This window comes from Nanorana parkeri, unplaced genomic scaffold (genome assembly GCF_000935625.1).
Source record: "Nanorana parkeri isolate BGI_ZX_2015 unplaced genomic scaffold, ASM93562v1 scaffold441, whole genome shotgun sequence".
In the NCBI taxonomy this organism is placed as follows: domain Eukaryota; kingdom Metazoa; phylum Chordata; class Amphibia; order Anura; family Dicroglossidae; genus Nanorana; species Nanorana parkeri.
Window position 1 is genome coordinate 1046456 of NW_017306709.1, and position 26591 is coordinate 1073046.

The 26591-nt window shown below is 40.7% G+C and overlaps 1 protein-coding gene across 1 annotated transcript; it reads left to right on the forward strand.

The window, feature by feature from the left end:
- The first annotated feature begins 1898 nt into the window (after positions 1-1898).
- LOC108790047 lies at positions 1899-26591 on the forward strand. The gene is made up of 5 exons (XM_018560223.1): positions 1899-2044; positions 9423-9581; positions 20602-20749; positions 23819-23962; positions 26105-26591. The coding sequence occupies exons 1-5, from the start codon at positions 2015-2017 to the stop codon at positions 26548-26550; spliced, it is 927 nt and encodes a 308-aa protein (XP_018415725.1). The 5' UTR covers positions 1899-2014; the 3' UTR covers positions 26551-26591.

Here is a 26591-nt window from a genome sequence, read left to right on the forward strand (position 1 = left end):
CCTGAAGTTCTGCTTTACATGACACCTTATATCGGTTAACTTATCTTTTTAAGGATGCAACCTTTAAGGATTTCTTAGTTGCCTTCTTTAGTCATTACACAATCATATAAAACCATACAAAGGGATCTATGAAATCCACATGTGTTAGGAAGGGACTGCAGACATAGGTACATAGTTAGGGTAAAAGAAATCCCATCAAGTTCAACCAATAGAGAAAAGAAAAATAGAAAACCTCCATGAACAGACCATACTTTCACTTTATGATCAGGTTGGGTAAACAAATGTTTTCCTTTGTCTGCAGTCACCTATAGAGTTTTATTGTAAGAGAACAATAAAACAAAATGGTTGTGTAGCACTACAAAGCAGAAGCCTGCCTATATACTGTATTTAGCAAGATGACTGGCCCATGTCAATATATATTATAAAACAATACATAGATAAAAGGTTTTTTTTAACATTGATATGATTGTTTGCATTAAACTAATATCTTTTAAACACTTCCTGTTCATTCATAACTGGAGACACATAGTACTATGTGTCCCCAGTTATTTACAAACACTCAGTGATCAGCTCTGCACAGAGGATCGGAACATATCGGAACATACCGATCTTCTGCCGCTTTGCCACGCACAGAGCTCAGCCTGCAGATTTTCCTCTGGATCCCCGCCGCTTTCCCCCACCTGTTTACGGCGGGAGTTTGAGGAGAAGTGAAGGAAGCGCTGAAGCCGGCAGAGGAGGGAGCCGCTGTCACAGCAGCATGGATGAGTGGTGAAGAGAGAGAGAGGCACCGACTGTCAGATCCTGGCCGAACGGCTCTCTCTCCTCACCGCTCAGCCATGCTGCTGTGACAGCGGCTCACTCCTCTGACCCCCCCCCACCCCTGGACGGCTGCAGCGCTTCCGTCACTTCTCCTCAGATACCCGCTGCTCTCCCTCATCTGTATGCAGGGGGGATCCAGAGGAGAAGCCCCACTTCTCCCTGCTGGCTGAGCCCTGGATGCGCCCGAGACGAGAGCAGGACACAGCCGATCGCGATCTATCAGTGTTCGCTTTCCAATCGACTGGTAGATCGCGATCAACCTAATGATCGGATATCCCTGTTATAGATGTTCTATGATTAGTGTAGGATGCTCTAGATGTACAAAGTGTAGGTCAGGCTCCAAAATAGCGTTTGATAGCAAATGGTTTTGGCCCATAGACTTCAACAATTAAATTCATGCAACAGGATTCCGTCAAAAAAACATGTCACTGGGAGACTATGTTCACTCCTCAACTGTATCTATGGAGGGAGCCATGGTTGCCACCTGGGCTGGACTGTCTGACTTAAGCTGGCCATAAACTGCTCTAATTTCAGCTAAGAAAATTGGGTCAGCTGTTCTGAAATATGATGACATTGTAAGTGTTTGGGCAAAAATGTAAAGGAATCCTTTGCAGGGAAATGTGTATTTGTTTGATCTGAATTCATTATTGAAAAAAAGTTTGCAATGGAAATAACATCTACTCAATTTTTTCAGCTTGGAGACCAACAAAAACTACAGAAAAAAAGACCAATATAGGATGCACCACAACATCTTATGATTTGTTATGAAGTGGCTGAATATTGCAGTATCTTGTTTATTTGATTTACACATTACAGTACTTCCTGATAGGGATGTTCAGATACCAAGTACCATTCTTGGCACGAGTACAGATACTTTTCCAGATCCAAGACTAGACTAGAGAAAAACTCAAAAGTTAGGAGGCAGCTGTCATTTTTAAGGAGCATATGAGAATATATTTCTTAACCTTTCTGAAAATGTTCTTGTTTTCATCAGAGTGCTCTTGAAGGAAAACTTAGCACGTTATTCAGACACCTGCATGCTACAAGACAAACACTGAGCCATATTTTAGCCCCAGGAACACAGCCTCCAGAGTCGGCTCATCATATACTGCCGAGTGTTGTATATTCCAGGTTAATAAATCATTTGACAAGATGTAATCAGTATTTGGAGGAATGTTGCCGGGATTTGCTTACAATGACACTTATTGTACCATCTGCACCTTGGGTGAGTAGACACGTATCATTTCTCCTTTTCTGTATTTCATTGTTCTAGAAAAGCATATTATTGCTCTAAGGGGTATAAATAAACCGCCAAAGGCTTTTTATTAAGGTTTTTGTATTGTTTCTCTAAACTACTGCAGAAGTGCAAAGTATTATTTTCATGGACATTCTGCATTTTAAAGATAATTCAAGTCACTGTTGGTAATATTGGATATGTATTTTGTTCCCAGTGAAATATAGTAGGGAAGTTGTAATTTATAATGGCACGTTCATTTAAAACTCTGATAATAAGTTCCTGCTTCAAATTCCCCCTCCTCCACCCTCTGCTGATACTGTCTGAAAATGGTGTTGGCACTGGCAAATTTGGAGAATATTCTTCTTCATTTTCCTAGAGAGCAGCAGCATAATTTCTCCTAAAAATTATCATCACTAGAAGCTAGGAGTAATTTAATGTGTAACTATAGGCAAAAATTTAAAATCACAATGTTAAATGTATATGTAATGTATATCAAGGTACATCTTTTTTTTAAATCACATATAACTTCATGCTTTAGGTAAATATTGATCCTGGCAGTGAACAAGCCTCCAATAGAGTGACAAAGCTAAATGTTCTGCAGTAATATCACTGTGCTCTATGCAACTGCTGTGTTCTTGGGTGCATTGTGGAGGAGGGCTTCCAGTGCTGTCACCCCTGATAATCCTCCTCTTCCTCCTCAATGCCATTTAAAGCTGGCCACGCCAAACTCTCTTCCTAAGTATTGTGAAATACAGCACAATGCTGTCCACATGGCCGTAGAAAAGGGGCAAATATGGTCCTGCATAGGACATAGGGCTCCCTCTAGGATCCCTTACCCTTGGCTCCTACGCTTAAACTGTAAGTAGTTTGTCAAGTTGATGATAAGTTAAAAAGTATGCAGGGTGAGGGTTTATAGGAATGATAACAAAAACTTCCCCATAACGGACTTTAAAATGTATTTCCATTTTGCAAGCAGATTTGAGAAAACCCCTCTATATGTTGGTTATGTGTTCCTAATTACAAAGCATACCTAAGAAGATTTTTTTCTTAAAAAGATTTCTTATGTTTTAGCTGTTTCTTCAGTGAAGGCCTTTGTGCAGATTTGCAGTCTACTCTAACTAGTTTTAAAAGTGAATGTAAAGGGATAAACTGAAGGACAGACTGAGCTTCCTGTCATTAACATACAATGCTTCATAGACTTTAACATCTTGTTAGGACTGACTGGGGTGAATTTATCAAAACTGGAGTAGACAGAAGCTGGAACACTTGCCCGTAGTAACCAGCTTCTCTCTTCAGTTTATACAGTTAAGCTTTGAAAATAAAATATAGAAGTTGATAGGTTGGCATGCACAACTGCTTCAGATTCTGTCTGCTCCAGTCTTAATAAATTCCCCTCATTGTGTTCAAATCTAGTCTACAACTGGTAATGAGATTTTCCAGCATAGTGAAGATTATATAGAGTAAACATAACTTCCCAAAGCCCCCCTCCTTAACGATACACAGGGAGGAAACTAGATAGGATTTTTCAAGCAAGGAAAAAGCTCTTAATGTAAACAGCAATTTTTAAGGTTTTTAAGTTATGCAATGTGAACAGGAATATGTAATGAACATAAAATAGGTGTTATCCAAAATTGGCTGCAATAGTGATAGGAGTGTTGGCAATCAATAATGTATTGTACATACAGTAAATTCACATGGTCTTTGTGATAAAATCTATAATGCATTATAGGTGCACTGTAACTTTAGATCATGAAATGGAGCAAATAATGCATGCAAATGATGAAAGTTATTTTGATTTAGTGTTTAGTTATGAGATAACCCTTTGTATTCAACAATAAGGGGGGGGGGTTCCACATTCACAAGCAAACTTAATAATGCAGAGATGGGCTTGAAATTCTCCTGAAACTCAGAAAGGTAACAGCAAGAACCCCCTCCCCCGTGATTGGTAGACCATTTCGGCATTGATCAAACCATAGGCCCACCACTGACCATCAATAGAAAAGGGGAGGTGCCTTGTTATCAACTAAAACAATAATTTTTCCTCATCAAATTTAAGCCAAATCTGTTTGTTTCTGATGATACTTTTTTATTTACTAATTTAATCATTGCTCCTTTCTGTTTGCCTTGCCTTTCATGTAAGTAAACAGTTAGTTATTTTTTTTCCCTGCAGGTATCTGAGATAGCTTAGAAGTGTTTCTGATCCTTTATAATATGAACTGTAACATATCAAATTAAGGCAATCTGAAGGGAATATTTTCCCATTTAATCTGTAACAGTTTTTAGTTCAAAGCTTATTTATACATCCTCTTTGAACTTGAATTATGACTTTAGTTAGCTTGCAGCATAAACAAATATGGTAGATAAGATTATGTGTGTGTTTGATTTTCATGATAGAAAGAGTTATCACGTCCAATAAAATGATTAAAGACTAAGCCTGCCCAAAACTGATGTTTAAGCATCGAACCAATGTGTGCATGGTATGACTTGCATCTACAAATGAGATAATGTAGTCAGGTATTCCTTGATAAATTGCTTTATTTGTGGTTATAAAGAATAAAGAATCTGATTCCCTCATTTGAAATGCAGCTGAATAAGAAAGCAGATGATTTTAACTCTTGAATCCCAAAAAGATGCAGCATAAGCAACCAGCCTTTGGCTCCGTACTTCTCAGAGTATCAGTACAGACATTTTGGTTTTATATTCTTTAAATTGGTTGCTTTATAAAATTGTCAAATTGCCTAAAGCCCAACTCCAGCCTCCATCCCTGTCTTTCCAGTCTTCCTCCCCCAAATTTTTTTATTTTTTATATTCTTAGCTTTGGAGGCCGTATTTCGACCCCACTAGATTAAGCAATTGCGAGGCTAGCTTGGAATGTAATTCGGGCACTGGGCTCTGCATTGTGGCACTTTCGAGATGTAAACCTACAGTGAACTAACATTTGCCATTGAGCGCTTCTGGGGCCCTGAGCCACGGGACACAGCCCGAGGAGTCTCTGAATACTAACTTTGATAGTAGGTCGTGTGGGCCAAGCATCGAGACCTACCTCATTACCAGAGCCACTGGGCCCCATCTGCAATTCCCTTGCCACTATTTGCCTTGTGTTGCAACATGTTGGATCTCAGGCACAAGGAGACCAGTCCGGCTGCCCTGGGTGCCTCCAGCTCATGATCTACTAATAGTTCAGATGTTGTTTGCAGTACACACTGTGAAGGGCCTGATGTTGACAGCCTACTTGAGTCTATGCCACCCTCTGCGTCTTCCTTAGCTCTGTTGGGCATGGTCCCCTCCTCGGCTCTATCTCAGGTGGATTTACTGAAGTCATGCAGGATTTTGCAAACTCCGACTGACATGGCATGGCTCAAACATTTCTTCTATATTGTGAGCCGTCAGAAGTTAATGCAGAAAATGACTTATCAATTGGAGTATGTGTGTCTTATCCTAGAGTTTTTCTTTCCCAGGAGAAGCTTCAAACTCTCTGATTCTAGACTCAGACTATTCAGTCCAGGAGTCACCCAAGTCTTCACTTCTGCGTCAAATTTTCTGGTACTGATGGTATCCTTGTTCGAGGCAGTCCTGTTTGCCCAGTTCCACTGCCGACCCCCACAACTTAACATCCTGTCATTGTGAGACAAGTCGATCCAGTCCTTGGACATCTCCTAAATCCTAAGCTCAGGCTGGGGGGAAGTCTGGGACATCTTGTCAATGCAGGGGACTTGCATTCTACTGCCTCTGCAATTTGGTTGGCCCTGCAGTGCTGGAAGACCCGGCTGGAGGTTAATCCAATCAGGATTCAGTCATACAATGCTGCAGCAGTGGGGTACATCAGCCTTCAAGGAGGAACCAGAGGTCTTACCATAAAATTGAAGAAGATGGGAGAAAATGTGTTGTTCGAACAGTGATTAAAGCCAATCAGCTGAAGTGACACGCTCCCACATCTGCTTGAATACAGTAGCCAGAAGCAAGAGACTCCTCTATCCATACTGTTTAACTGGAACTGTTAACAAACTTTTGACAAATTAGTATCCGTTAAAAGATATAATAAGAAGAATAAGTTACTATATATAAAAGGGCAAGTGACAGCCTGACAACATTTGGCAAGAGGGGTAGAAAGGATTCTGTCCTGGGCAGAACTACACCTTGTTCTGACCGCTGTTTACATCCCGGGTATGGCAGACCACCTCTACCCGCAGTATCTGGACCCAGGCAAATGGTCCCTTCATCTGGAGGTCTTTAAGAACATGTGTCACAGGTAGGGGATGCTGGATGTAGATCTCCTGACCTCCACGTTCAACAACAAACCATACAAGTTTGTCTGCATGTGCAGACATCTGACAGAAGCAGTGGATGTTCTGATGGCTCCGTGGGATCAGTACAGCCTGATCTATGCTTTTAGTTCCTGAAACTCCATCATCTGTTTCTGCAGGATCGAGATGGAGGACATTCCAGTTGTCCTTAAAGCTATGTACTGGCCTAGGGGAATGTGGTACACTGACCTGATCAGACTCATGGCAGATGCACCCTGGGCTCTTCCAGATCATCTGGATCTCCTGTCCCAAGGATGGGTTTACCACCCTGCTTCACGGTCAGTGGCTTTAACAGCATGGCTGTTGAAGCCCAGTTCCTTAGGGACAGAGGTATCACAAAATTGGTTTAGCTAAAAGCTAGAAAGTCGATTACCCACAATGTTTATCATAACACATAACAGGCATACTTAATTTGTTGCAAGGAAACTCATCTCAGAAAATTCTCAGTGGAATGAATCCTGGCCTTTCTGCAAATTACCCTGGATCAGCTCCTGCTCTGATTACCATCAAGATGCACATCTCGGTGCTTGCAATCTTCTTTCAGAAACCACTGTCTTCCCACTCCTCTGTCCCCCTGTGCACTCATCCGTGACTGCGTGGGATCTGAATTTGATTCTCTTGGTGCTTCAAAAGCCACTCTTTGAGCCTGTCACTTTCATCCACACAATTCTGTTTCTTGTTGCCATCACCTCTGGGAGGCATGTGTCTGAGCTGGTGGCCTTATCCTGTCCCTGGTCTTACACACAGACAAGGTGGTATTTCTTCTTAAGACAGTCATCTTTGTCAGCACTGATGGTCCCTATTGAGGGGATAGAGCTTTTTCTAGGTGGCTTAGGCAGATCATCATTTTAATCTTTGGTCTTAAGGATCGTGTTCCACCCTTTCCTGTCACTGCCCACTCTACTTGATCTCTGAATGCTTCTTGGGCTTTTTGGCATCAGGCTACTTTTTTCTCAGTTTTGCAAGACTGCCACTTGGTCTTCTGGTCACACACTCTCTTTCAGGTTGATTTTCAGGCCTCATCTGATGCCTGTTCTATAACGATAAAACATAAAAGCTTCCACGTGGATGTAAAGAGGTGGCTCTTATGATTATGTTGTTCATACTGCTTTTCCACCAAACTGATGCATGCCCATAACCCACCAGTCTCTAAATTCCTGTGTGCCAAGAAATGGATGTTAGGGCAAGTATTAAAATCCCATATTCACCAACTGGTGGCACTACAAATAAAATCTTTATTCTAGAAACTTTAAAGGTAGGGAGCCCCATGTGTTACCTTCTCTGCAGAAGCTGCTTAAATCAGTGAAAGTGTGATGTCTGATTTTTCAACTCAAACTGTTCACCACTGAAGTCGATCTTTACTTTTTTTTTCAGAATACATCAGATGTGATGCTTTAGTTTCTAAATGATTTGGGATATACTAAATTCTATATTTGGAAAAAGCACTTAACCCTTGCATAGTACAGATATCTTCAAGAGCTTCTTCAATGACCTAGTTTAAAGAACAGAGACTATTATGTGCTTTGGAATAATGAGGGGCATGTGGCAGTGTATCATCCCTCTGCCAGTTCTCCTTTGGGCTGGGTGAGGCAGCTGTCTGCCAGGAGGCTATAGCCTGAATTGGATAACTTGCAGATTTCAGTACACCTGGATACCCTGCTTCCCAAGAATATTGCAGTTGCCCTTGCCCAGAAGAGGGGGGTTTCAAAGCTGGAGTTGGGATTTAAAGACTCTGGGGGTTATTTATAAAAGGGTGAAGAGTTTGGAGAAGGCAGGAGAAGTGAACAATCTAGGCCAAAATTGCTGATTCTCCAACTCAGCTCACTTTCCAGTTCTGCTATGTTGTCCTAGATTGTTCACTTCTTCTGCCGTTTCCAAACTCTTCACCCTTTTGTGAATAAACCCCTATATTTCTGTTTATTGGTATAAAAAAAACCTGATTCAATTTTTTATAACTATAAAACATAACCGCTTCCATGTGTGGTTTTGTAGGCAGTATAAAAGAATCTGCTGTGAACTGAGGGCAGTAAATGTTTCATTTTTCAGGGCTTTAGGGCAGTGTAGAGCAGCATGATTGTAATACCATATAACTGCCAGAAGTGTTCATCTTGCCTGTTGTATCCAATCAGGCCTTCCCATTAGTTCTCCTACTACTGTATACGAAGATGAATTGCAGATGTAATTAAATGCTTTGGACAGCTAGAATCTGTCTTCAGAAGTACAAACTACAAAGCTGAATACATAGGTGAAATGTACACTTTTTCTGTTTTACCTGCAATTTTATTCAGTTATCTTGTAACTTTGTTCAGCCCGTTTTGTGATATATGCCCACACCTTTTCCCACACTGTTGCCATAACGTATTAAGGTTCAGCCTTATGTTTCCCCAGATTACACACCTGGTCATATGACAGAGGTGATGGTGCTGTTTGTTTTGTCAAGTTAGCAGGCTAGAGGTGGAGAAGTCACATAGGAGTCACCCAGTGTGTCACTTCGCTGGCTGTGTAGTATGGCAGAAGTATGTACATCACAACCCTGGCAGTACAGAATTACGTATCTTTCATGCTAATCTATATATTTAACTGTATATTTAACTGTTTGCCTAGAGGTAAATTAATAATTAAGCCATATACTACCATTAAGCCACCATAACTGGGACTGCATTAGCATTATAGGAGTCGTCTGAATGAACAGCATTTAGTCCAACACAAGCCTGCAGTATGCATGCAAGAAGTCACTATTTGGAAATTGTTATGTGTTCATAATACGACAGCACTCACATATGCTGTACAAGTGACATTTCAGTTTTTCTCCTACCAGTGCAATCTGTTTTATGTAGGCGTTGATTCAGCATGGGGCAAGCATAGTACAAGACATAAACATTTAGCTAACAAAATTGTCAGTGCTTTGATTTCCATTCATGTTTATGACTTAGTAATTCCTCATATACTGCCTGTTTATTCAGCTAGTTCCCACCTGTGCTTTATTGGAGAGGTGTTTGAAATAATCAGAGAAGATGCGTTCTTGGTTTCCACCAGTTGACTTTATTATGTTTGCATTACAGGCAAAAATCGAGTGTTCCCTGAGCCAGGAATTTACTGTGGAGAATGTGCTTGCAGCATTGCCAGCATTTCCCAAAGGTGCACCACAGCAGCGAGCAAAGAGAGCTGCAGAAGCATTAGTGAAAGCTGCCAATTATTCCAGGCTAATGGCAATGCAACAGGTATCCTCCCCATTACTCCAGTGCAATGATTCAATCATCTCTTCACTGTATAGTGCTTTAAAATGGATCTGCTTGCTGTTATGTGTGAAGGAAAACTATTATTATAAACATCTGTACTGAAGTCTTAGGAGCTTTCAGAGTCAAACATTTCCCAGCCAAGACTAGGAAACAGCTGCTTGGTTATGTTTTATAGCATGAATAGAGACACATGATTCTGAAAAACCCAGACCAGTGAAACGCTATTCAGAAGACTGCCAAATTCATTTAACACTTTCCTTGACAGAAAATAGATTCTTTATAGAGGATGGCTTGTTTGCATTCCGACTACTTTTCATAAGCAAGACACTTTCTTTCTTCATTACATTAAGTTTTAATTTCAGATCTTATTTTATACAGTTTTTTTTCTTTAAAGGGAAATTTCGCCAAAAAGAAAATAGGTAATTCAGCTTTGCGTTAATACCATTTTGCTGTCCACCTGTATGTTGTATATCAAGCAGACTCGTAAAGGAAGAAACGTCTGTTATTGTGTTATCAGCCATTATGGATGGTGTCCAGCTCACTCTGTTTGATTTTTTTTTTACTGCACAGAGAATGCAGCAAGAACAATGGTACTCAGCATTGTAGTGAGACTGCAGGGCCGGACTCTCCGGGCAAAAATCTCTAAATTGCTTGATTATAAGACTATTAAAACTAAAATGAAAAGTTTATATTAAAGAGCTACTATATAGTGTATATAAAAGCTGTACAGAAACTGCAATATTTGACATTTTTATATTTGCGAGAGAACCTGTTGTTCAAGGTCAGCTGAAATTGAGGCAAAAGTAAACAGCAGAATAACAGGTGGTCATTTTATTCTGGGGAAAATACAGGAAAGTAGTTTCTTAGGTGTATGAAAATATATTTTCTTACTGTAGTACCTTCATTTTCAATGTCTTCTGCTTTGCTGATTACCTGAAAGTATTACATACTTAATGCTTAAAGGCTATTATTAATAGGTCATTCATGACTAATATCTCTTTAAAAGGGGTTTTCAGTGTTCAGTAAAATGTTGGCACTGCCTCAGAACCCTCCATGTAGTAACAAGGAGAGGTCCCTTAATTCCTTGTAAGAATTTACCATATTCTTCTGTTTCTTTTTACTAATGACAGACTAACAGGGTTATTCACAAAAGGGTGAAGAGTTTGGAGAAGGCTAGAGAAGTGAACAATCTAGGACAACATAGCTGATTTGGAAACATTCAGTTTAGCTATGATGTCCTAAATTGTTCACTTCTGCGGCCTTCTCCAAACTCTTCACCCTTTAGTGAATAACCCTGTAAATTTCATTGCCATTAGATATACTTTCAAATACCATGACACCATAGATTATAACACTTAGGCAATACTAAATTGGATAGGCCAGAGTTGGCACCCAATCAAATTCTAGATGCTATTTTTCTAGTTTAAGATAAACAAAACGCACCTGATGGTTGACGTGGACAACACTGTTTTTGCTTTGCCCTCTCATTTCTAAATATGCCAAAGAGGACCATTGTCATGGTGGGTTTGGTAGACTTTCATGGTGGGTTTGGTAGACTTTATGTGCTGTCAGGATTAACAGCTGAAAACAGGCATAAGAGATGTTGTGGCATAAGTGATGTGGGCCTCAGGCAGATGATCAAAGTAAACATCATTTTTTGCCAGCGAAAACCGCTAAAACAGTGTTGTGGTCCTCAGGCAGATGGTCAAAGCAAACAACAGGCAGTAGAAAAATTAGCAGACTGATGGCCCAGCTAGGCTCAGACAAACGGCCTCCAGCTTTTAGGTGGTTAAGTGGAGCAATTAAGGACAATACCAGAGGTATCAGGCCAATGATCAGGATAAACAGAGACAAGCTGAATAGAAAAAGTGTCCAAACAAAACACAGGAATATTCAACGGCATGAATGGTCAGAATAAGGACAGACAGACACCTATGCTGGGTACAAGCAAAAGAGATACACTTTTGGATTAGGCACAGTCTTACAGTTGTGGCCTTACTTTAAAGTCTAATAAAGAAGTCAGGTGTGCACAGAAGAGACCGGTGCTGCAGTGATGAATAATGAGCAACAGATGGTGAAGGTTAAAGGCTGATTGTTATATCCGTTACCCCATTATGCACCATTGTGAAAGACTTGAGCTGTGCATTTTCTCCTTCGTCTTAGCTCACCACTGTCTGCACTGCCCCTCTGTGTGTCTAAAGACTAAAGGCTTAGCAAAGATTTTTATGAAAACTATTCAGTTAAATGCACATTTCTAGCAGAGCAGCTGGTATGGAACAGTAGACAAAATGCTTGGAGAAAGATATTTCAAATAATGGGTATCAAGACTAGGGCTGCAGCTAACGATTATCTTCATAACCGATGAGTTAGCCAATTATTAACTTCGATTAATCGGATAAAATATAAAAAAAAATTAATACAAAATATAAAAAAATTAATATAAAATAAAATACACAAATGCAGCGTTACAGACATAAGGTTTACTTCAGAATAAAACGGTATGCACATTTTTTGAAATCGCACTGCACTGGAACGCAGGGCATTGCAGTACCTTGCGTTCCAGTGTGGGCGATCACACTGCAGACGGGAGGTGCATTTGGGATCCATTGAAATGAATGTTGTCAGGCTGAAAATGACTTAGTTTATGTAACTTTATTTATTTTTTACTTTTTTTTTTTTAAACTTTATTGCTGGGAGCAATAGCAGGCTGGCTATGTCACCCGCCCACTGCCTGCTGTCAATTGAACTTTCTCCATCAGGTCCTCCTCTGCTGATTGACAGCAGGCAGTCGGCAGGTGCAATAGCCAGCCTACTATTGGCTATTGCATTTTAAAATATCCAATAGCAGGCTGGGTATGGGTCCCAGCCTCTAGGTGCCAAAGAGTAATGGGGTGGCAGCAGAGGCACGGGGCGGGGCAAAGAATAGGAACGGGTCGGGCCAGAGGAGACACAAGGCGACAGCAGAGAAACGGGGCGGCAGAGAAGCAACGTGTCATCAGCAGAGGTACGAGGAGGGGCAGTGGGGGAAAATCCGCCTTCTCTTCTCCCCGCTGCTGATACAGGCAGGGAGAACAGCGGGGATTGAAAGGGACACAGACCGCTGCAGCCAGCACCATCGGGGAGGAGAACGGAGGAGCTGAGCGGCGGCAACTATTTATAAAGCAACTAAATTGATGATGAGAATCGTTGCCAATTCTCATTATCGATTTTAATGGATTTAATGGATTAGTTGTTGCAGCCCTAATCAAGATCAGGGGTGCAGCTGCAAGTCAAATTTATATCGTTTCATCTTCCTCTGTTCTTTCCACCTAAAATACTCTGCAGCTTTCCTGTAAAAAAAATTTTTTATAAAGCACTGCACAATAGTAATTTTTACATTTAGTTTGTGTGACATCATCGGCTCCTTCCTGAGTTTATTGTATCCAGGCACTGGACACAGGTGGAACAAGAAACTACATTTCCCATGAGACCATGGGAATTCACTTACACGGTGTGCAGTGCGGTGCTCAGGGCTGTTCACTGATTATTTGTGGACGCTCGTATAGCCAGCTGCACAATACTGTCACTGTACTTTTTATTTGCCACAGTTGTAAGTAAAAGAGAGCAGTGACTTATTGCTGTTGGTGCATTACAGCCAGGTACTGGGATATTGTACCTGCCCACAGAAGTAGCAGTGATGTAAGCATGTCACTTAGCACACTACAGATAGGAGAAAATATGACCAGGTGCTACTTCTCCTTATGAAGAAAAAGCAGCACCCGGTCGCACAAACTGTAAGATAGAAGGAACTGGGGGCATAAGAGACCTGTGTGGGGAAACAAACCGAGGGTAAAAATAGACTAAAAAAAGATTGGGAGAGCATTTTGGCACAAGGTGATGACATTCCTTGCTAATACATATTGTATTCCTCCTGGCTGGAGTTCGGCTTTAAGCGCAAGCTGTTATATATTTTAAAATAACATGCTTGCATGTGTCTAAATGCAGCTTTGAACATCAGCAGCTTGTGCTCGGCTTAGATGCCAAGTCTTATATCAAACACCATGCATTTATTAAACATTTGCTTAAAAATGATCTATTTATTGACTTGTGAATGTTGGAAAAAAGCGGAACGGTAGTGTTGAACAGCATTTATGTGTCAGTTAAATTTCCGCTTCATTTTTTTTTTTTAACAGTTAAAAAAGTTAGCGAATATATGGCAAGTTTGTCACAATGACAGTTATAATAATGTACATCATGAAACATGAAAATGTGGTGTTTATTTTTAACATACACACACATTAAAGTGTTTCTAAGACCCTCATCTGTTCTTGTTACTTGCCAGACGTTTTCAGTAATGTGGTCATATGAAGCAGTTTTGGCTTTACAGCATTCCAGTTACAACTCAAAGTACAAGCCAGTTCAAGATTGAAAGATCTTTTTAACATTTTAGAATGTATGTACTATATGTATGATAGCAAATAAAACCCCTGAATAGATTTTTTTTTTTCGCATTGTGATATGTCTGCAAAACAGTTATTTACTGCAGCAGAGGATATGATAAAGAGGTACTCTCAGTATACAGTCACTATTGCAGCATGTTTCAGTGCTGTTTCTCAAGGCTATAATATTGAAATTACAGAGTTGAAGCATATCTTCAATATGTCTTGGACATTCAGCAGTTAATTAAAGAAGAACTCTGTGGAGTTTTTTCCAAATTAACTCTTGCAATGGGACCACCCCCAAACTGCAAGGGTTAAGTGCTTGTTTTAACCCTAATGAAGAAGATATTGATCCTCCAGTTCCTGCGGCAGTCAGCGTTCATTCAGTAGGAACGTTTGCAGTTCCGTTTTTGATGATTTATAAATCTGGAAAAGGAGAAGGGAGTATTGGGAAGGTAATTTGCATGTTTGTGACACTCCACTCATGGTGATAACAGGCTGTATTCCTGATATGCCAGACTGACGACTTTAGGGAGAAGGATGGGGTATAGTTCTTGTATTTTTTGTTAAAAATATAAACGATTGATTGAATTACAGGTGGACAATGGCCGAATTACTGGTGGACCAGATGCCATCATAGACTTACAAGGGTTGCAATCTTTGTAAGACTTGCCATAATACCCCTAAGGAGGCCCACACTTTAAAAGAGACCAGTCACCACTGCTTGCATCCTGTAAGCATAGTGACGGCCATGTCTCCCTATAGTTCTCTTCTTGAGCTGACTATCATGTAATTTTTTACCATGAGGTGACCGTCATGTCATTGTTGCCCGTAGGGGTGGACACCAAGAGTGGGTGGTTGCTGGATCTGAGGGGTCTCGGGATTTGAAGTCTGTCATTGATGATGAAAGATGCCTTAGAATTTGTTGTGCATGGAGATCAACTTCAAATCATTTTGTTGAGGAGAGTTTAGGCAGACCATTCCATTAAACATTAAAATGTACACCATCCAGTTTATTATGCTTACTTCACGCTACCCATTGGTACAGCAGATGTATTTGTCTAATGATGTCTTGTGGTATCTATACCTTGTAGTGTTATCTTTTAATAAGGTGAAAATGTAGCAAATATTTGTGTGTGGGAAAACATCATTTTTCCTTCACTCTGCAGGTGTTTGTTTTAGAAGCGGGAATACACCCAGCACATTGGATTCTTTCCACATCTATTTCTGCTGACATCAGGGAGGCAAGACCCAGCTGTGCTTATGAATCTTTTTGAAAATAAATACTATCACACTGCCTTGCTTTAAAACCCCTTTTGTCTAGAAAAATAACACAGTTGACAAGATATTTCTGTTTCTCATATTTTTATTAATAAAGGAACCTTAAAACCTAAAACAAATATTTAACATGTTTAGAAATCAGTGCATAGTTGTATGGAAAATAATGCACTTGGCGTTTTTAGTCTGTTTTTAGATTCTATTTTAGGCTTAAAGTGGCTGTTGGGAGTATTTATTAATTCTTTTGATTGACAGAAAGTCAGCTCTGAGATGGAAAATTTTCAGCTCCAGCAGCATTTTGAAATGTACAGTATATAAAAATTATAAATATATATAGATATGGGGCACAAAAATCTTTCACCGAAAACAACCTTTGCTCAAATTCATGCAACGTGAAATATAAGGTACATCATGCAATCAAGATTAAAAATATGAAATCGACTAGGAAATTGCTGGTATTATGCATTCTAAAAGATTTTATTGATCTTTTTTGTTTCTGGCTCTAGAAATTGTTTTACTGGCTTATTAGAGCTTTGTTGTTCATCCAGATCATGAAAGCACTTTAGCCAGAAGCAGTAACAGACATTTAGCAGACAAAAAAGATATCATAACCTTCTACCATAGACTTCTGCATATTAGTGGTGTGTGAATTTTTCACATGGTGACATGTAGAGATTAGAGAAATTGAAGGCTTAGCTAACATTAAAGGGAATTTATCACTGATTCATTAGAAAGAAGTGACAACGCTAAGTTAAGGTATAATGAATATAAAATGAACGTGTATAACACTAATATGTAAGTTATTAAGCTGCAGTCCAGTAGCTTTGTCTATATGGGCGTTTGGAATCTGCATTTTAAAAGCAGTTTGAAAACATTTTAGGAGGTTCCTACGCATTTGAAGTTTCAATTCAAACCTACAGGGTAGTGTAGATGTTTTTTTTTTTTGGTATCGTTTGTTTTGCATTGCTTTGCTTTTCTAGCTGCGGTTTGTCCTATTCAAATACACTAAGGGGGTTATTCACTAAGTTGCCAAAGACAGTCCATAACCAAGCCGAAGTACGGCTGATTTCAGCTATACATCGGCTGAAATCAGCCGTACATTGGCTACCTTTGGTCAGCCGAACATGCTCTGCATGTTCAGCTAAACCGAAGTGCAGAGGTACTTCGACTCAGCTGATCCAACATCTGGATGGGCTGAGCCGAAGCTCCGGCAGCTCACTCGCTGCTGTTCACCCCTATTCTCATAGGGGCCGAACGGCAGTGAGTGACTAGCCAAATACCGCCGAGCGGCGCTCGGCTATCGGTACCGGGCAGAATAGAAAATAAGTGAAATGAATTCAGAAAAAAAATATAAAGTTGAAAAATGATTTAAAAAATGTAAAAAAAATTGGAATTGTTTGGGTTTTTTTTTTAAACCCAATTGGGCGGAGCTAGCAGTGACAGCGTCTTCTAGCAGGTCCTGGCTCATGAATAACAACTGAATAACAACTCGGTGGAGCCGGCCATGACGTCACAGCCGGCTATGATGTCGCAGCCAAATCCGCCCAGTTGTTATTGTTTAATGACAGTTCAGCATCCCCAAGTCATTTGGGGACACTGATCTGTCATTACAACTGGGCAGTGTCATTACAACTGGGCAGAGCCAGCCATGAGATCACGGATGGCTCCGCCCAGCTGTCAATTGCGGGGTGAATGGCCGGCCTACGACAGGTCGCTCCCCCCGCTTCGGCTGTCACTTCGCTCAGTCGAGCCGAAACATATGACTTTGGCTCGGCTGCCGTACAAGCTATTGTGAATAGCTCGTACAACAGCCCTTCAGTTTGACTGAACCGAAGGGCTCAGGCGGCCGAACAGAGCTGAAGGATCAGCCGAAGCTATGGCTGGATCCTTCCGCTCTTTAGTGAATAACCCCCTTAATGTCTCTTATTCCAATCGAAGGAAAGACTTTCCATATGCAGAGTATGCGATTATAATACAGTTGGCATACATTAGAGGAGATTCTACCGTAGTGACCATGTAAAAAGGGATAAACTTTATTTAAAATAACAACAGATCATCAAAAGCAAATGTCATGGCCTATGCACCTGAAATGTATGCCAGATTTTGAGATAATGCCACTAAACATATTTTGAAAGATCCACTTGCCTTCACAACTCCACTTTAAAGCTTGACATCCATGGACACTAAGCCCTATGAATATCAGTCCTGCATGTCCGGAGACAGGAAATGGATTTGTGCATTGGTGTGTCACTGTGCACATCTATGACCTTGTATATATATCTGGCAAACACATGTGATCATAAATTAGATTTAATAACACTCCAAATAGCAGTAGTTTGCTTTAAAGTAATGTTAAACTCTCACACTTTTTTCAATAGTGCATCCAGATCAAACAAGTATACATTGCCCAGCAAAGTATTTCTTTACATTTTTGCCCAAACACTTACAGTCATCATGTTTCTGAACAGCTCGACTTCTCTAAACTTCTTGTCCAGTAGAGAATCACAAGGCAAAGAGCAGACTACAGGATCTGTCCATCTACTAGCACGGAAAAAGAAGGAAGGAGAAGAGGGAAGCAGGGTGGAGGGCTCACCTTGCTGTGCCTGTTTGTATGTACAGACACACACAGCTTAGCAGCACACACAAGGGTGGCTCCATAGTAACCTGCAAGGGAAAATAACCAAAATAACCCTAAAACAGGAAATGCGGGAGAGTGCTCAGGGACCAGCTGATTCTACAGGAAACAACATTTTTAAACATCAAAAAGCAGCTTCCAGTGTAAGTGATTTACTCAGGATTTGCAATAGCTTAAAAACATTTGACTTTAATATCACCTTAACCCATGATAACCAGATTTGACCTTTCATCACTTTAGAGCCATAAACATAATTCAAGATTTGTTTCTATGGGTTATTTCCCTTTCCTGGCTATTTATCGCCTTATAGAATAGCTAGATAGACCACACCAACACAGAAGTTTACTTTAAAGATGTAGTGTCTTTATAATATGGCATGTAACATGTAAGTCCTTGTCTGTAATTAGGCAAATTAGGCGGTCGCCTTAGGCCTCGCGCTGGCAAGGGCCTCGCGGCTGCCTAATTTGCCTAATGCATTACAGGGCACCTTAGCGCTGCGGTCAGGGCCGGACACAATCAGCCTGGCCGGCCCATTGTGTCTGATACAGAGTGTCAGGCACTAGCCTGCCCGACGCTGTGGATCAGCCTGCTCAGTGACCTGCTCCCTCCGTGTAGATCTGCTCTGCTGTTCTGCAGGGAAGTTACAGCCTGAGTGAGAGGGGTGAATCAGCCACAGCCAGGAGCAGCAGATGAGGGTCCTGGCAGTCTGTTTTGCAGGCACTGAGACAGGCAGCTAAGGTCAGATGATGTGCCTGTAGGACCCCCCCGGTGTGTACGAGTGAGGTGTCGACCAGCCACCTGTCTTCCTGAGCGCCCATGCAGAGAGAGAGAGAGTTGTCTGTGTCCCCTGACACACAGCAGTGCACGGAGGATGGAGGGTGATAGCACAAGATTTCTCTGTAGTAAGCTCTCTAAATTGTTGCAAGGATTGTGTGTTGGTTGCAGCCCTCCTGCATTTACTAGTGTACAAGCAATGAAAACAACAAAAGCGCATGCACATGGCCAATTGGATTGTATATTGAAAAGGACTACTTACATAAAGCTGGTGAGGACTGGGTGTCATGCAGCCTTGGTGGAGGATCGATAGTATCTTGTGTTTGCTTTGACTGAAATCCCGTCTGTAACGGCCTTTGTGTCTACGGACGATGTGGTGCGGGGTGCAAGGGTTCGACAGTATTGTGTTTGGAGATATAAAGTACAGCGTGAAAGGAAATGGAAGGTTGATGGAGCAACGCGTTTCAAGGCGAACCTCTTTGTCAAGCTCAAAATAGTAGTGGGTAAACTTGTATTTACTAGTGGCTGGCCCTGCCCCACAATTGTGCTACTGTGTTTGGCTCTGCCCCCGGAGTGTGCGGGGTCTATCGGGGTCATGTGATTGGGCTGCTCAGTGCAAAATGCCTATTTTATTTGTCCCAGTCTGGCCCTGGCTGCGATGCATGCTTGAATGTGACAGGGCTCCTAATGCTGCCTGCGTACAGCAGCGTTAAGGACTTTTGTCACCTCCGATGTAAAGTGACAGCATGAAAATCTAAAGCTATCACTTTACTTCAGAGGTGGCAGAAGTCTCTAACGCTGCTGTGCGCAGGCAGCATTAGGATTAGCATTACAGTGTATGATACTGGCGCTTTACATTTTAAAACTGGAGGCAGAGCTTTAAACAGGTGCCGCAGTTTACAGGAATGCTACCAAGGTCCCCAGCAAGCGTGGAAATTCAACAGCCTTCCTGTGAACTGCAGCGCCAATTTACAGCGCCAGACGCACATCTTCTCCTTCCTGAAACAGTGCCACCCACACCTGCCCATGAGACTGTGGACAGCTGTCCTGAGTCCCTGCACGGCCTCCTGAGACTACACACAGGCCACCTGAGGCCCCACACAGCTTTCTGTGAACTGTAGTGCCAATTTATAGTGCCAGACGCACATTTTCTCCTTCCTGAAACGGTGCCACCCACACCTGCCCATGAGACTGTGGACAGCTGTCCTGAGTCCCTGCACGGCCTCCTGAGACTACACACAGGCCACCTGAGGCCCCACACAGCTTTCTGTGAACTGTAGTGCCAATTTATAGTGCCAGACGCACATTTTCTCCTTCCTGAAACGGTGCCACCCACACCTGCCCATGAGACTGTGGACAGCTGTCCTGAGTCCCTGCACGGCCTCCTGAGACTACACACAGACCTCCTAAGACCCTGTAGAGCCATCAATTTTCCATTATGGACATGAGTGGGGCCTAATTTTTAAGTTTTGCCTAATGCCTCGCAAGGTCTGTCTGTAAGTATATCTAAAGCCACATTTTTTTAAAATTCCTAGCAGGTTGTTATGTCTCTGTGTTCCTACTAGAAAGATTCACTCTATTAGTCATGGTAACCCCTGTCACTGGGGCCAAATGTGAGGGAAACTCTTATCATTTGATTTGTCACCATAGTAGTCATAGTCATAACTAACTTAAAGGAGGATAAAAGTGCCAGTATTGTGAATTACCACATCAGCCTTCTTTCTACTACTGACCTGTAAATACAAAACATGTAACTAGTATTACAGTACAAAGTCACCCTTCGTTCTGACCCCTCTCCGTGTGCAGCCCTTCCACTGTGACAGGTGCCCTTTAATTTTCTGTCATTAACCATGTACATGTAATGTATATGAATTTATTTAGTAACTTTATTTTTCAGATTCTTGCTCTGGAAGCTGAACTTGAGTTCCACAGAGGAATTTACAACTTACAAGTGCAGTACACGCAATCACTTTTCCAAGGAATAAAACAAGCCTATCACAATTTCCAAGAAAATGTTGTTGCAGTTGTTTGTTCTCCACTTAAAGGTTAGTGAGACATGAAAAAACATTAGCACATCCTAGGCACTCATGTCAACATAACACGGTCAGAGATGTTATTTGGTTTACCCTTTAGAAAAACCTCGGTCATGGTAATTTATTATTGTTATAATATGACAGCAGCATAGTGTACTGTCTCAAGGCTTCAATGTAATGTAGAAATTCAGCGGCCTGACCTGTGTGAGCCTCGGACTAATGTAAACACTTTTGGACATTAAACTTTTTTGCTTTTTTTTACATATTGTTTTCCTGTTCTTATGGTTCCCACCTTACTCCTTGTTTATTATTTCATACACTCTATACAGTCTATTAAGTGCATAAGACACATCGTAAACATTGTAATTAAGTAAGCAGCATGTTCTTACCCTTTATACTCTTTTAAGTCTGGAAACTGTTACTCTGGCTTCTCCTGGCTTCCTATTGTCAGGAACAATCCATCGGACATCCATATAGTTGGATGGTAATTTTGGGCCTGTGCAGATCAGGGCACAAACAAGTGTCAGGCACTTTGAAAATGTCCGTATCTGAGGCATAGAGTTAAAGTAAACATATGCTTTGCCTATGCAAGCCAAAGAATGGGTTCACTTAAAGCTGACGTTTAATCTGCTTGTATTGTGCCTTCCATGGTTTCTCCTTTGTCCCTCATCAACATGCTAATATAATTTATGAGTACAAAATTATTATACAAATATCAAAATTATTTGATGGGTGGATGTCAGTCTGGAGGAGTGTACGTACCTAAGCAGGTTGCATTTGCATGCAGACTGCCCTAGGTAATGCCCACATGTGATGCTTAGCCTCCATGCTTGATGGAACTGAAATCTAATGAATGATTGGGGCAGGCCAAGGGCAGTAAGGCTGGGGTGGAAAGAGCTAGATAATACTGGATATTTGTTAGCCAGGAAATGAGGTGGGCTCTGTGTGACTTGCTGCATCTTCAAATGTGCGTTGTTACACGCCCATAGTGTGCAGTGAAATTAGAGTTAGCAATTTTAGTACAGGAGAACATACTGTATAATTGTGCAAGACTGAAGGTGCTGATGGAGTTCAGCATTAAATGCCTATCCTCCCTCTATGTATATTCATCTTCCCTTTGTTTCCCCACTGCTCCATTTGGCCCCCTGGAGCAAAGATAAATATTTGGAGCTACTAATTTTTTGGAGCATGTGACTTATTCCTCTTCCTCCCATAATGCATAGATGAAGTGTTTTTCTAGCAGCCAAGTGGTGTCATGCAGGAATAAGGAGAGTCATTTGTCTCTGATTAGTAACTTGATGCTTAAACAGGTATTCATGTAATTGCTCCCACAAGTATGCAAAACAGCAGGGTAGCAAAGTGAAGGTAGGTATAAGCAGTGGCGATTATGTGAATCCCTTACCCCCTGTACACATTTGCTTACTAAAATGTTAAAGGTGTTGATGGACATATGAAAGCTGAAACCTAGCCATTTTTATTCCGTTTGTAGATATTTTATTTGTGTGTGTGTGTGTTTTTTTTAAGGGTAAATAACCTTATTCCATATGTTTTACAAAGTTCACAAATTTTTGAAAGTGCCCAAATTGTATGAAGGCTTTCTCCTATGTTATTGTATAAATAGATGATTACATGTATAGCCATAACTGACTGCGGCTGTTTGCACCTACAATTAGGGACAGATGAGCACCTCTGGGCATGAACAGTCTGCACCCAGAGCCGCTTATCTGTCCCTAACCACAGGTAATTGCTCCTTGGGTGATTATGCAGCCGCTGACAGTGACAGCCTGTCATTGATTTATACAGGCTTACTGGCTGCTGCTAAATGTAAACACAGGTCCATGAAAACACAGGGCCTGAATGTACATTCTGCCCCTGATATATGCTGATCGAGGCAATGTACAGCCCTGTGCACTTGTGTTAATGAACCCTAGAAAGCCAAGTTTGATACCACCTTCTCCTCCCTCACATCTTCCCACAACATTAAAGAGCCAATAAGGAAGCTCTGGAGGCGGGCATAGGAAGGGCAAACATGAATGTTCATGTTTATTCACTTTTTATGTACAAGAAGCCTGTGCTGAGAACAATGCATGAGCTGCTATTGCTGTTCTCTCCTTCTATATACTTCTATGTGGGTCCAGTGATTTTAGCAATGGCCGAGCCAATGGCAAGTATTGATATTAGAAGGTTCTGATTCCACTCTGATTTTATTTGCTGCATGCTTGTTTTAAATCAGTGACTCAGAAAGTACTTAAGGCAAAGGTTGTCTGCATATATCTCTCAGTGCAGTTAAGAAAGGTTTTATAAAGAAGTGCAAGTGTATATCAAAATAGAATGTATATTATATAATAAATGTATTTGGACGTTGCCTGCAGCAAGTAGTGGTAAGCCGGTATGGCTGGAACAAGGTGACCATTTATCTTTGGATGTGACTTTGACAGTATAGTATCAGAAATCTAGCACCACGGCCAACAGGTCATCACATCATCACTCATGAAAAGGTTCCTACCCTCAACATTTTCTGACTGTCAGTCAGGTGCTAATGTTACAATGTGGCACTAAGTAGTCTTTTATGTCTACCCTACATTAGCCATAGATGCTGTCAACCGGCCGCCGCAATAGTTACTATCGCCAAGTTTGACAGTTTGAATTTTAAGATTTCCAGACAGTATTGTCAGGATCCGTCCTGGCTGCGGCGCTCTCAGTATAGCCCGCGATATACTGAGCTTTGGGTCATGGGAGGAGGTTAGTATATGTCTTCCCGTGACCCTAAAGAGAACTATGGGGAAAAACACTTACCCCATAGTTCTCTTTAATAAAGCTACCAAAAAATAAGTTACGGCATTGTATCTTAACCTCTGTCTGTGACAAAACCTGTATTGTCTCCTGGCTGTGTTTTTTACACTTTTGCCAGTCAAGCTACTGACAAAGATAGATGTATATTTTTTAACATATGCCAAGACTTAGAGTTGATTCATTCAGTAGAGAAGAATGAGACATATATAAATATGTATACTTCATATAAAATAACAATATGTCTGTATGAAGGTGATATGAGTATCTGTTTTCAATCTTGTTTGGCAGATGTCCTTTCCTCCTACGCTGACCTTAAAAGTGAAGCTTCCGAAACTGCCCTGAGAAATTTCCTAACAATTTTCAAGAACAATGTGGAACAGATTCAGGATGCAGTTGACATTTTGACTCCATCAAAGACACAGCGATGTGAAGGTAATAATTTAACTTGTTCAATTTTTTAACAGCAAGGAATGAAATTGCAATTTTCTGTTTTCTCCCCTCCTCACACAGCACCTATAGTGTTTATCAAACCTTCCATTAGGGTTTTATTTGTGACAAATCCTATGTTTTTGTAGGGACTCTGGCTGTTTCTTTTTTGTGCCTTTTATTGTACTCCTGTTTGGCACCTGGATAATTGCTCTTTATTCTTGCAGCATGCTTGTTTTACTTGGATTTTTAAGTCACGTAAAATGATAAAGCCCTTATGCATAACGTTGTAATTATACCATATGCCATGCTATACAATATATTCTTTTACAGTATTACTTTAAATTGTGCTATGCCATAATAAGTAGATTTGTGACTGTGCATTAGTTTGCACTGTGATTAGGATATATTATCCTGTGTTTTGATAACTATTTATAAAGGAATTCCTTGATTCATTTATGGCATTAGCACATTAAAGGTACACCCCAATCAAATTTGAAAATTGAGCAAATTAAGCCTTGGATAGCATACAGGCTAAACAGTCTCCCTACTCAGGGCTTCAATATTTCATCCACAAATTGCTATTAACTCCTCTGATTTGTTCTTAATTTGGTGATCTGGAAACACCTCTTTCCTAAATTTAAAATCGGAAGAATATTTCCCAACACACCCTTTGTAAGTTTCTTGCTAATTCTCACATAGACCATCTTAATTACCTCAAATGTGCATAATTTGCAATAGCAACTGAATAATTTGGATGGAATAACCCTATACGACTCTTTTAGATACCCCCAACAGTTTTATAATGGATGACATAATTAAGGACCTAGATAAACCAATGACCACCAATATTCAATGTTTTTTATTTTATTCTGCAAGGCAAATTACAAGAAATAATACCAATAAATGAGAATTCTCTTGAGTGAGTGGATCTATCTGGGTGCAGTAGGATTTGTTTTTTTCTCTGATGTATTAAATAAACCTGTATTTATCGTTTTCTTTTTATTATGTACATTTTCTAACCTTCATTTAAACACTAACGGCTCAAGTGTGCAAGGTTTGCTATAGCATCACCGCAACACAAGCTCTTTCCTTTTATCATTACATGAATTAGTACCGTAGTTAATGGTTGTGAGGATTTGTTGCAGCTGCTCCCATCCCAGGATGAGGTAAGTATATAGAACCAGGGTTTAGTATTGTATTAGGGCTTAGTTTTGACTTTGTTGGATCAGGGTTAGGTAAGGGGGGAAGTTAAATATTAGGGGGAAAGAATAAGTGTTAGCGGTTTTAGCTAAAGTTCAGGCAGATATAAACAAATCAATTTACAGCAGATTAAAACATTTGTGCGCCTGCATTGTCACAGCTGTGCTTTTTGGCCAGGCACGTGCTGCTATTGCCACCATTAGGACGTTATAAGGATGGATGTCTTTTCTTTACAGAGAAAAGTTCACCGGTTTTACAAAAGTGGCTCAATAGAATAGAATTACAAATCCTCTAGCAAATCCCATGAGGCATTGCAAGTCTCACAGCCACAGACATGGCTCCCGGAGAGAGATGCATCATGGGATTTGTAGTTTCACCACAGCTGGAGGGCCGTAGTTTGGCTACCCCTGCTCTAGCAGAATAGGCAGTTCACATACAGTATGTGTATCTCAGGTTTATATTCGGCTGTTTGCCTGGAGTTCAGCTGTTTACGTGGGACAGTAATGGCATTTTAAAACAAGACTTCATTCTACTGTATAGCTAAAGGTATTGTGGAGAAATCCTTTAAAGATCACAAAGGAGGCATATAACTTTCTACGGCATGGGTTTCCAGGCTGTTAGAAACCTGATTTTAGAGAGTTTGTTGTAATCTTTGAGGATATCAGAGAATGAATTACTTCACAGTACATGTAGCTAGAGAGGTCAGGGTTAGCTTGTTTTAAAGCTCTTTCACAACTGATTTTATTTTTAAAGTCTGTGCATAGGTGCAGTTTAAGTGTAAAATTTTATTTTATAAGTTAAGATTCAAGTATGGAGGGAGTTAAGAATTATGGCATTATTTAAGGGCTGACACATTCTTGGCAAAGAGAGCTCGGTGCTAATGTATTGCAGTTGTTTCTGGCTCCTTTTGTTACTGTCCCTGACATGTTTTTTTAACTCATTAAGGTGAAGAGGCCTTTTCAAAACTGGGCCAGGAATTCTTTACTTCTTTGGACAACTCGATCAAAAAATGTGGAGAAGAAAGAGATCGGTCTGTGTTTGAAATAGAACGATTAAAACAAGAAATGAATCATGCATTAGAGGCCATCAGAATTTTAAAGATGGAGAGGAAACAAAAAGGAAGTTCATCCAATGATCAGTCGGCAAAATCAGAGGGAGAAAGCACAGTTGGAAGGGGGCAGCCTCCTGTCAGTTACACTCAAGAGACAGCAAATATCACCTCTCAGCTGTCTGCATATAGAAGAAAGAACTCCCTCACAATTCCTAATGAGAAGGAAACATCAGAAAGACAGTCTTTACAACAGAGTCAAAACTCTGCATCAGCACGTCAAAGGAGCAAAAGCCTCCAAAGAAGCAAAAGTGTGAAGATGCAGCCCTCCTGGCAAGTTTAATCTAAATATTTATTGATGATGACAATATTATAATTAATATA

Excerpts from the sequence above, each read along its gene's own strand:
- LOC108790047 (XM_018560223.1), top strand. The coding sequence starts at position 2,015 with ATGACACTTATTGTACCATCTGCACCTTGG. Across the intron at positions 2,045-9,422 it reads TTGTACCATCTGCACCTTGG|GCAAAAATCGAGTGTTCCCT; the intron begins GTGAGTAGACAC and ends TTTGCATTACAG. Across the intron at positions 20,750-23,818 it reads TGTTTGTTCTCCACTTAAAG|ATGTCCTTTCCTCCTACGCT; the intron begins GTTAGTGAGACA and ends CTTGTTTGGCAG.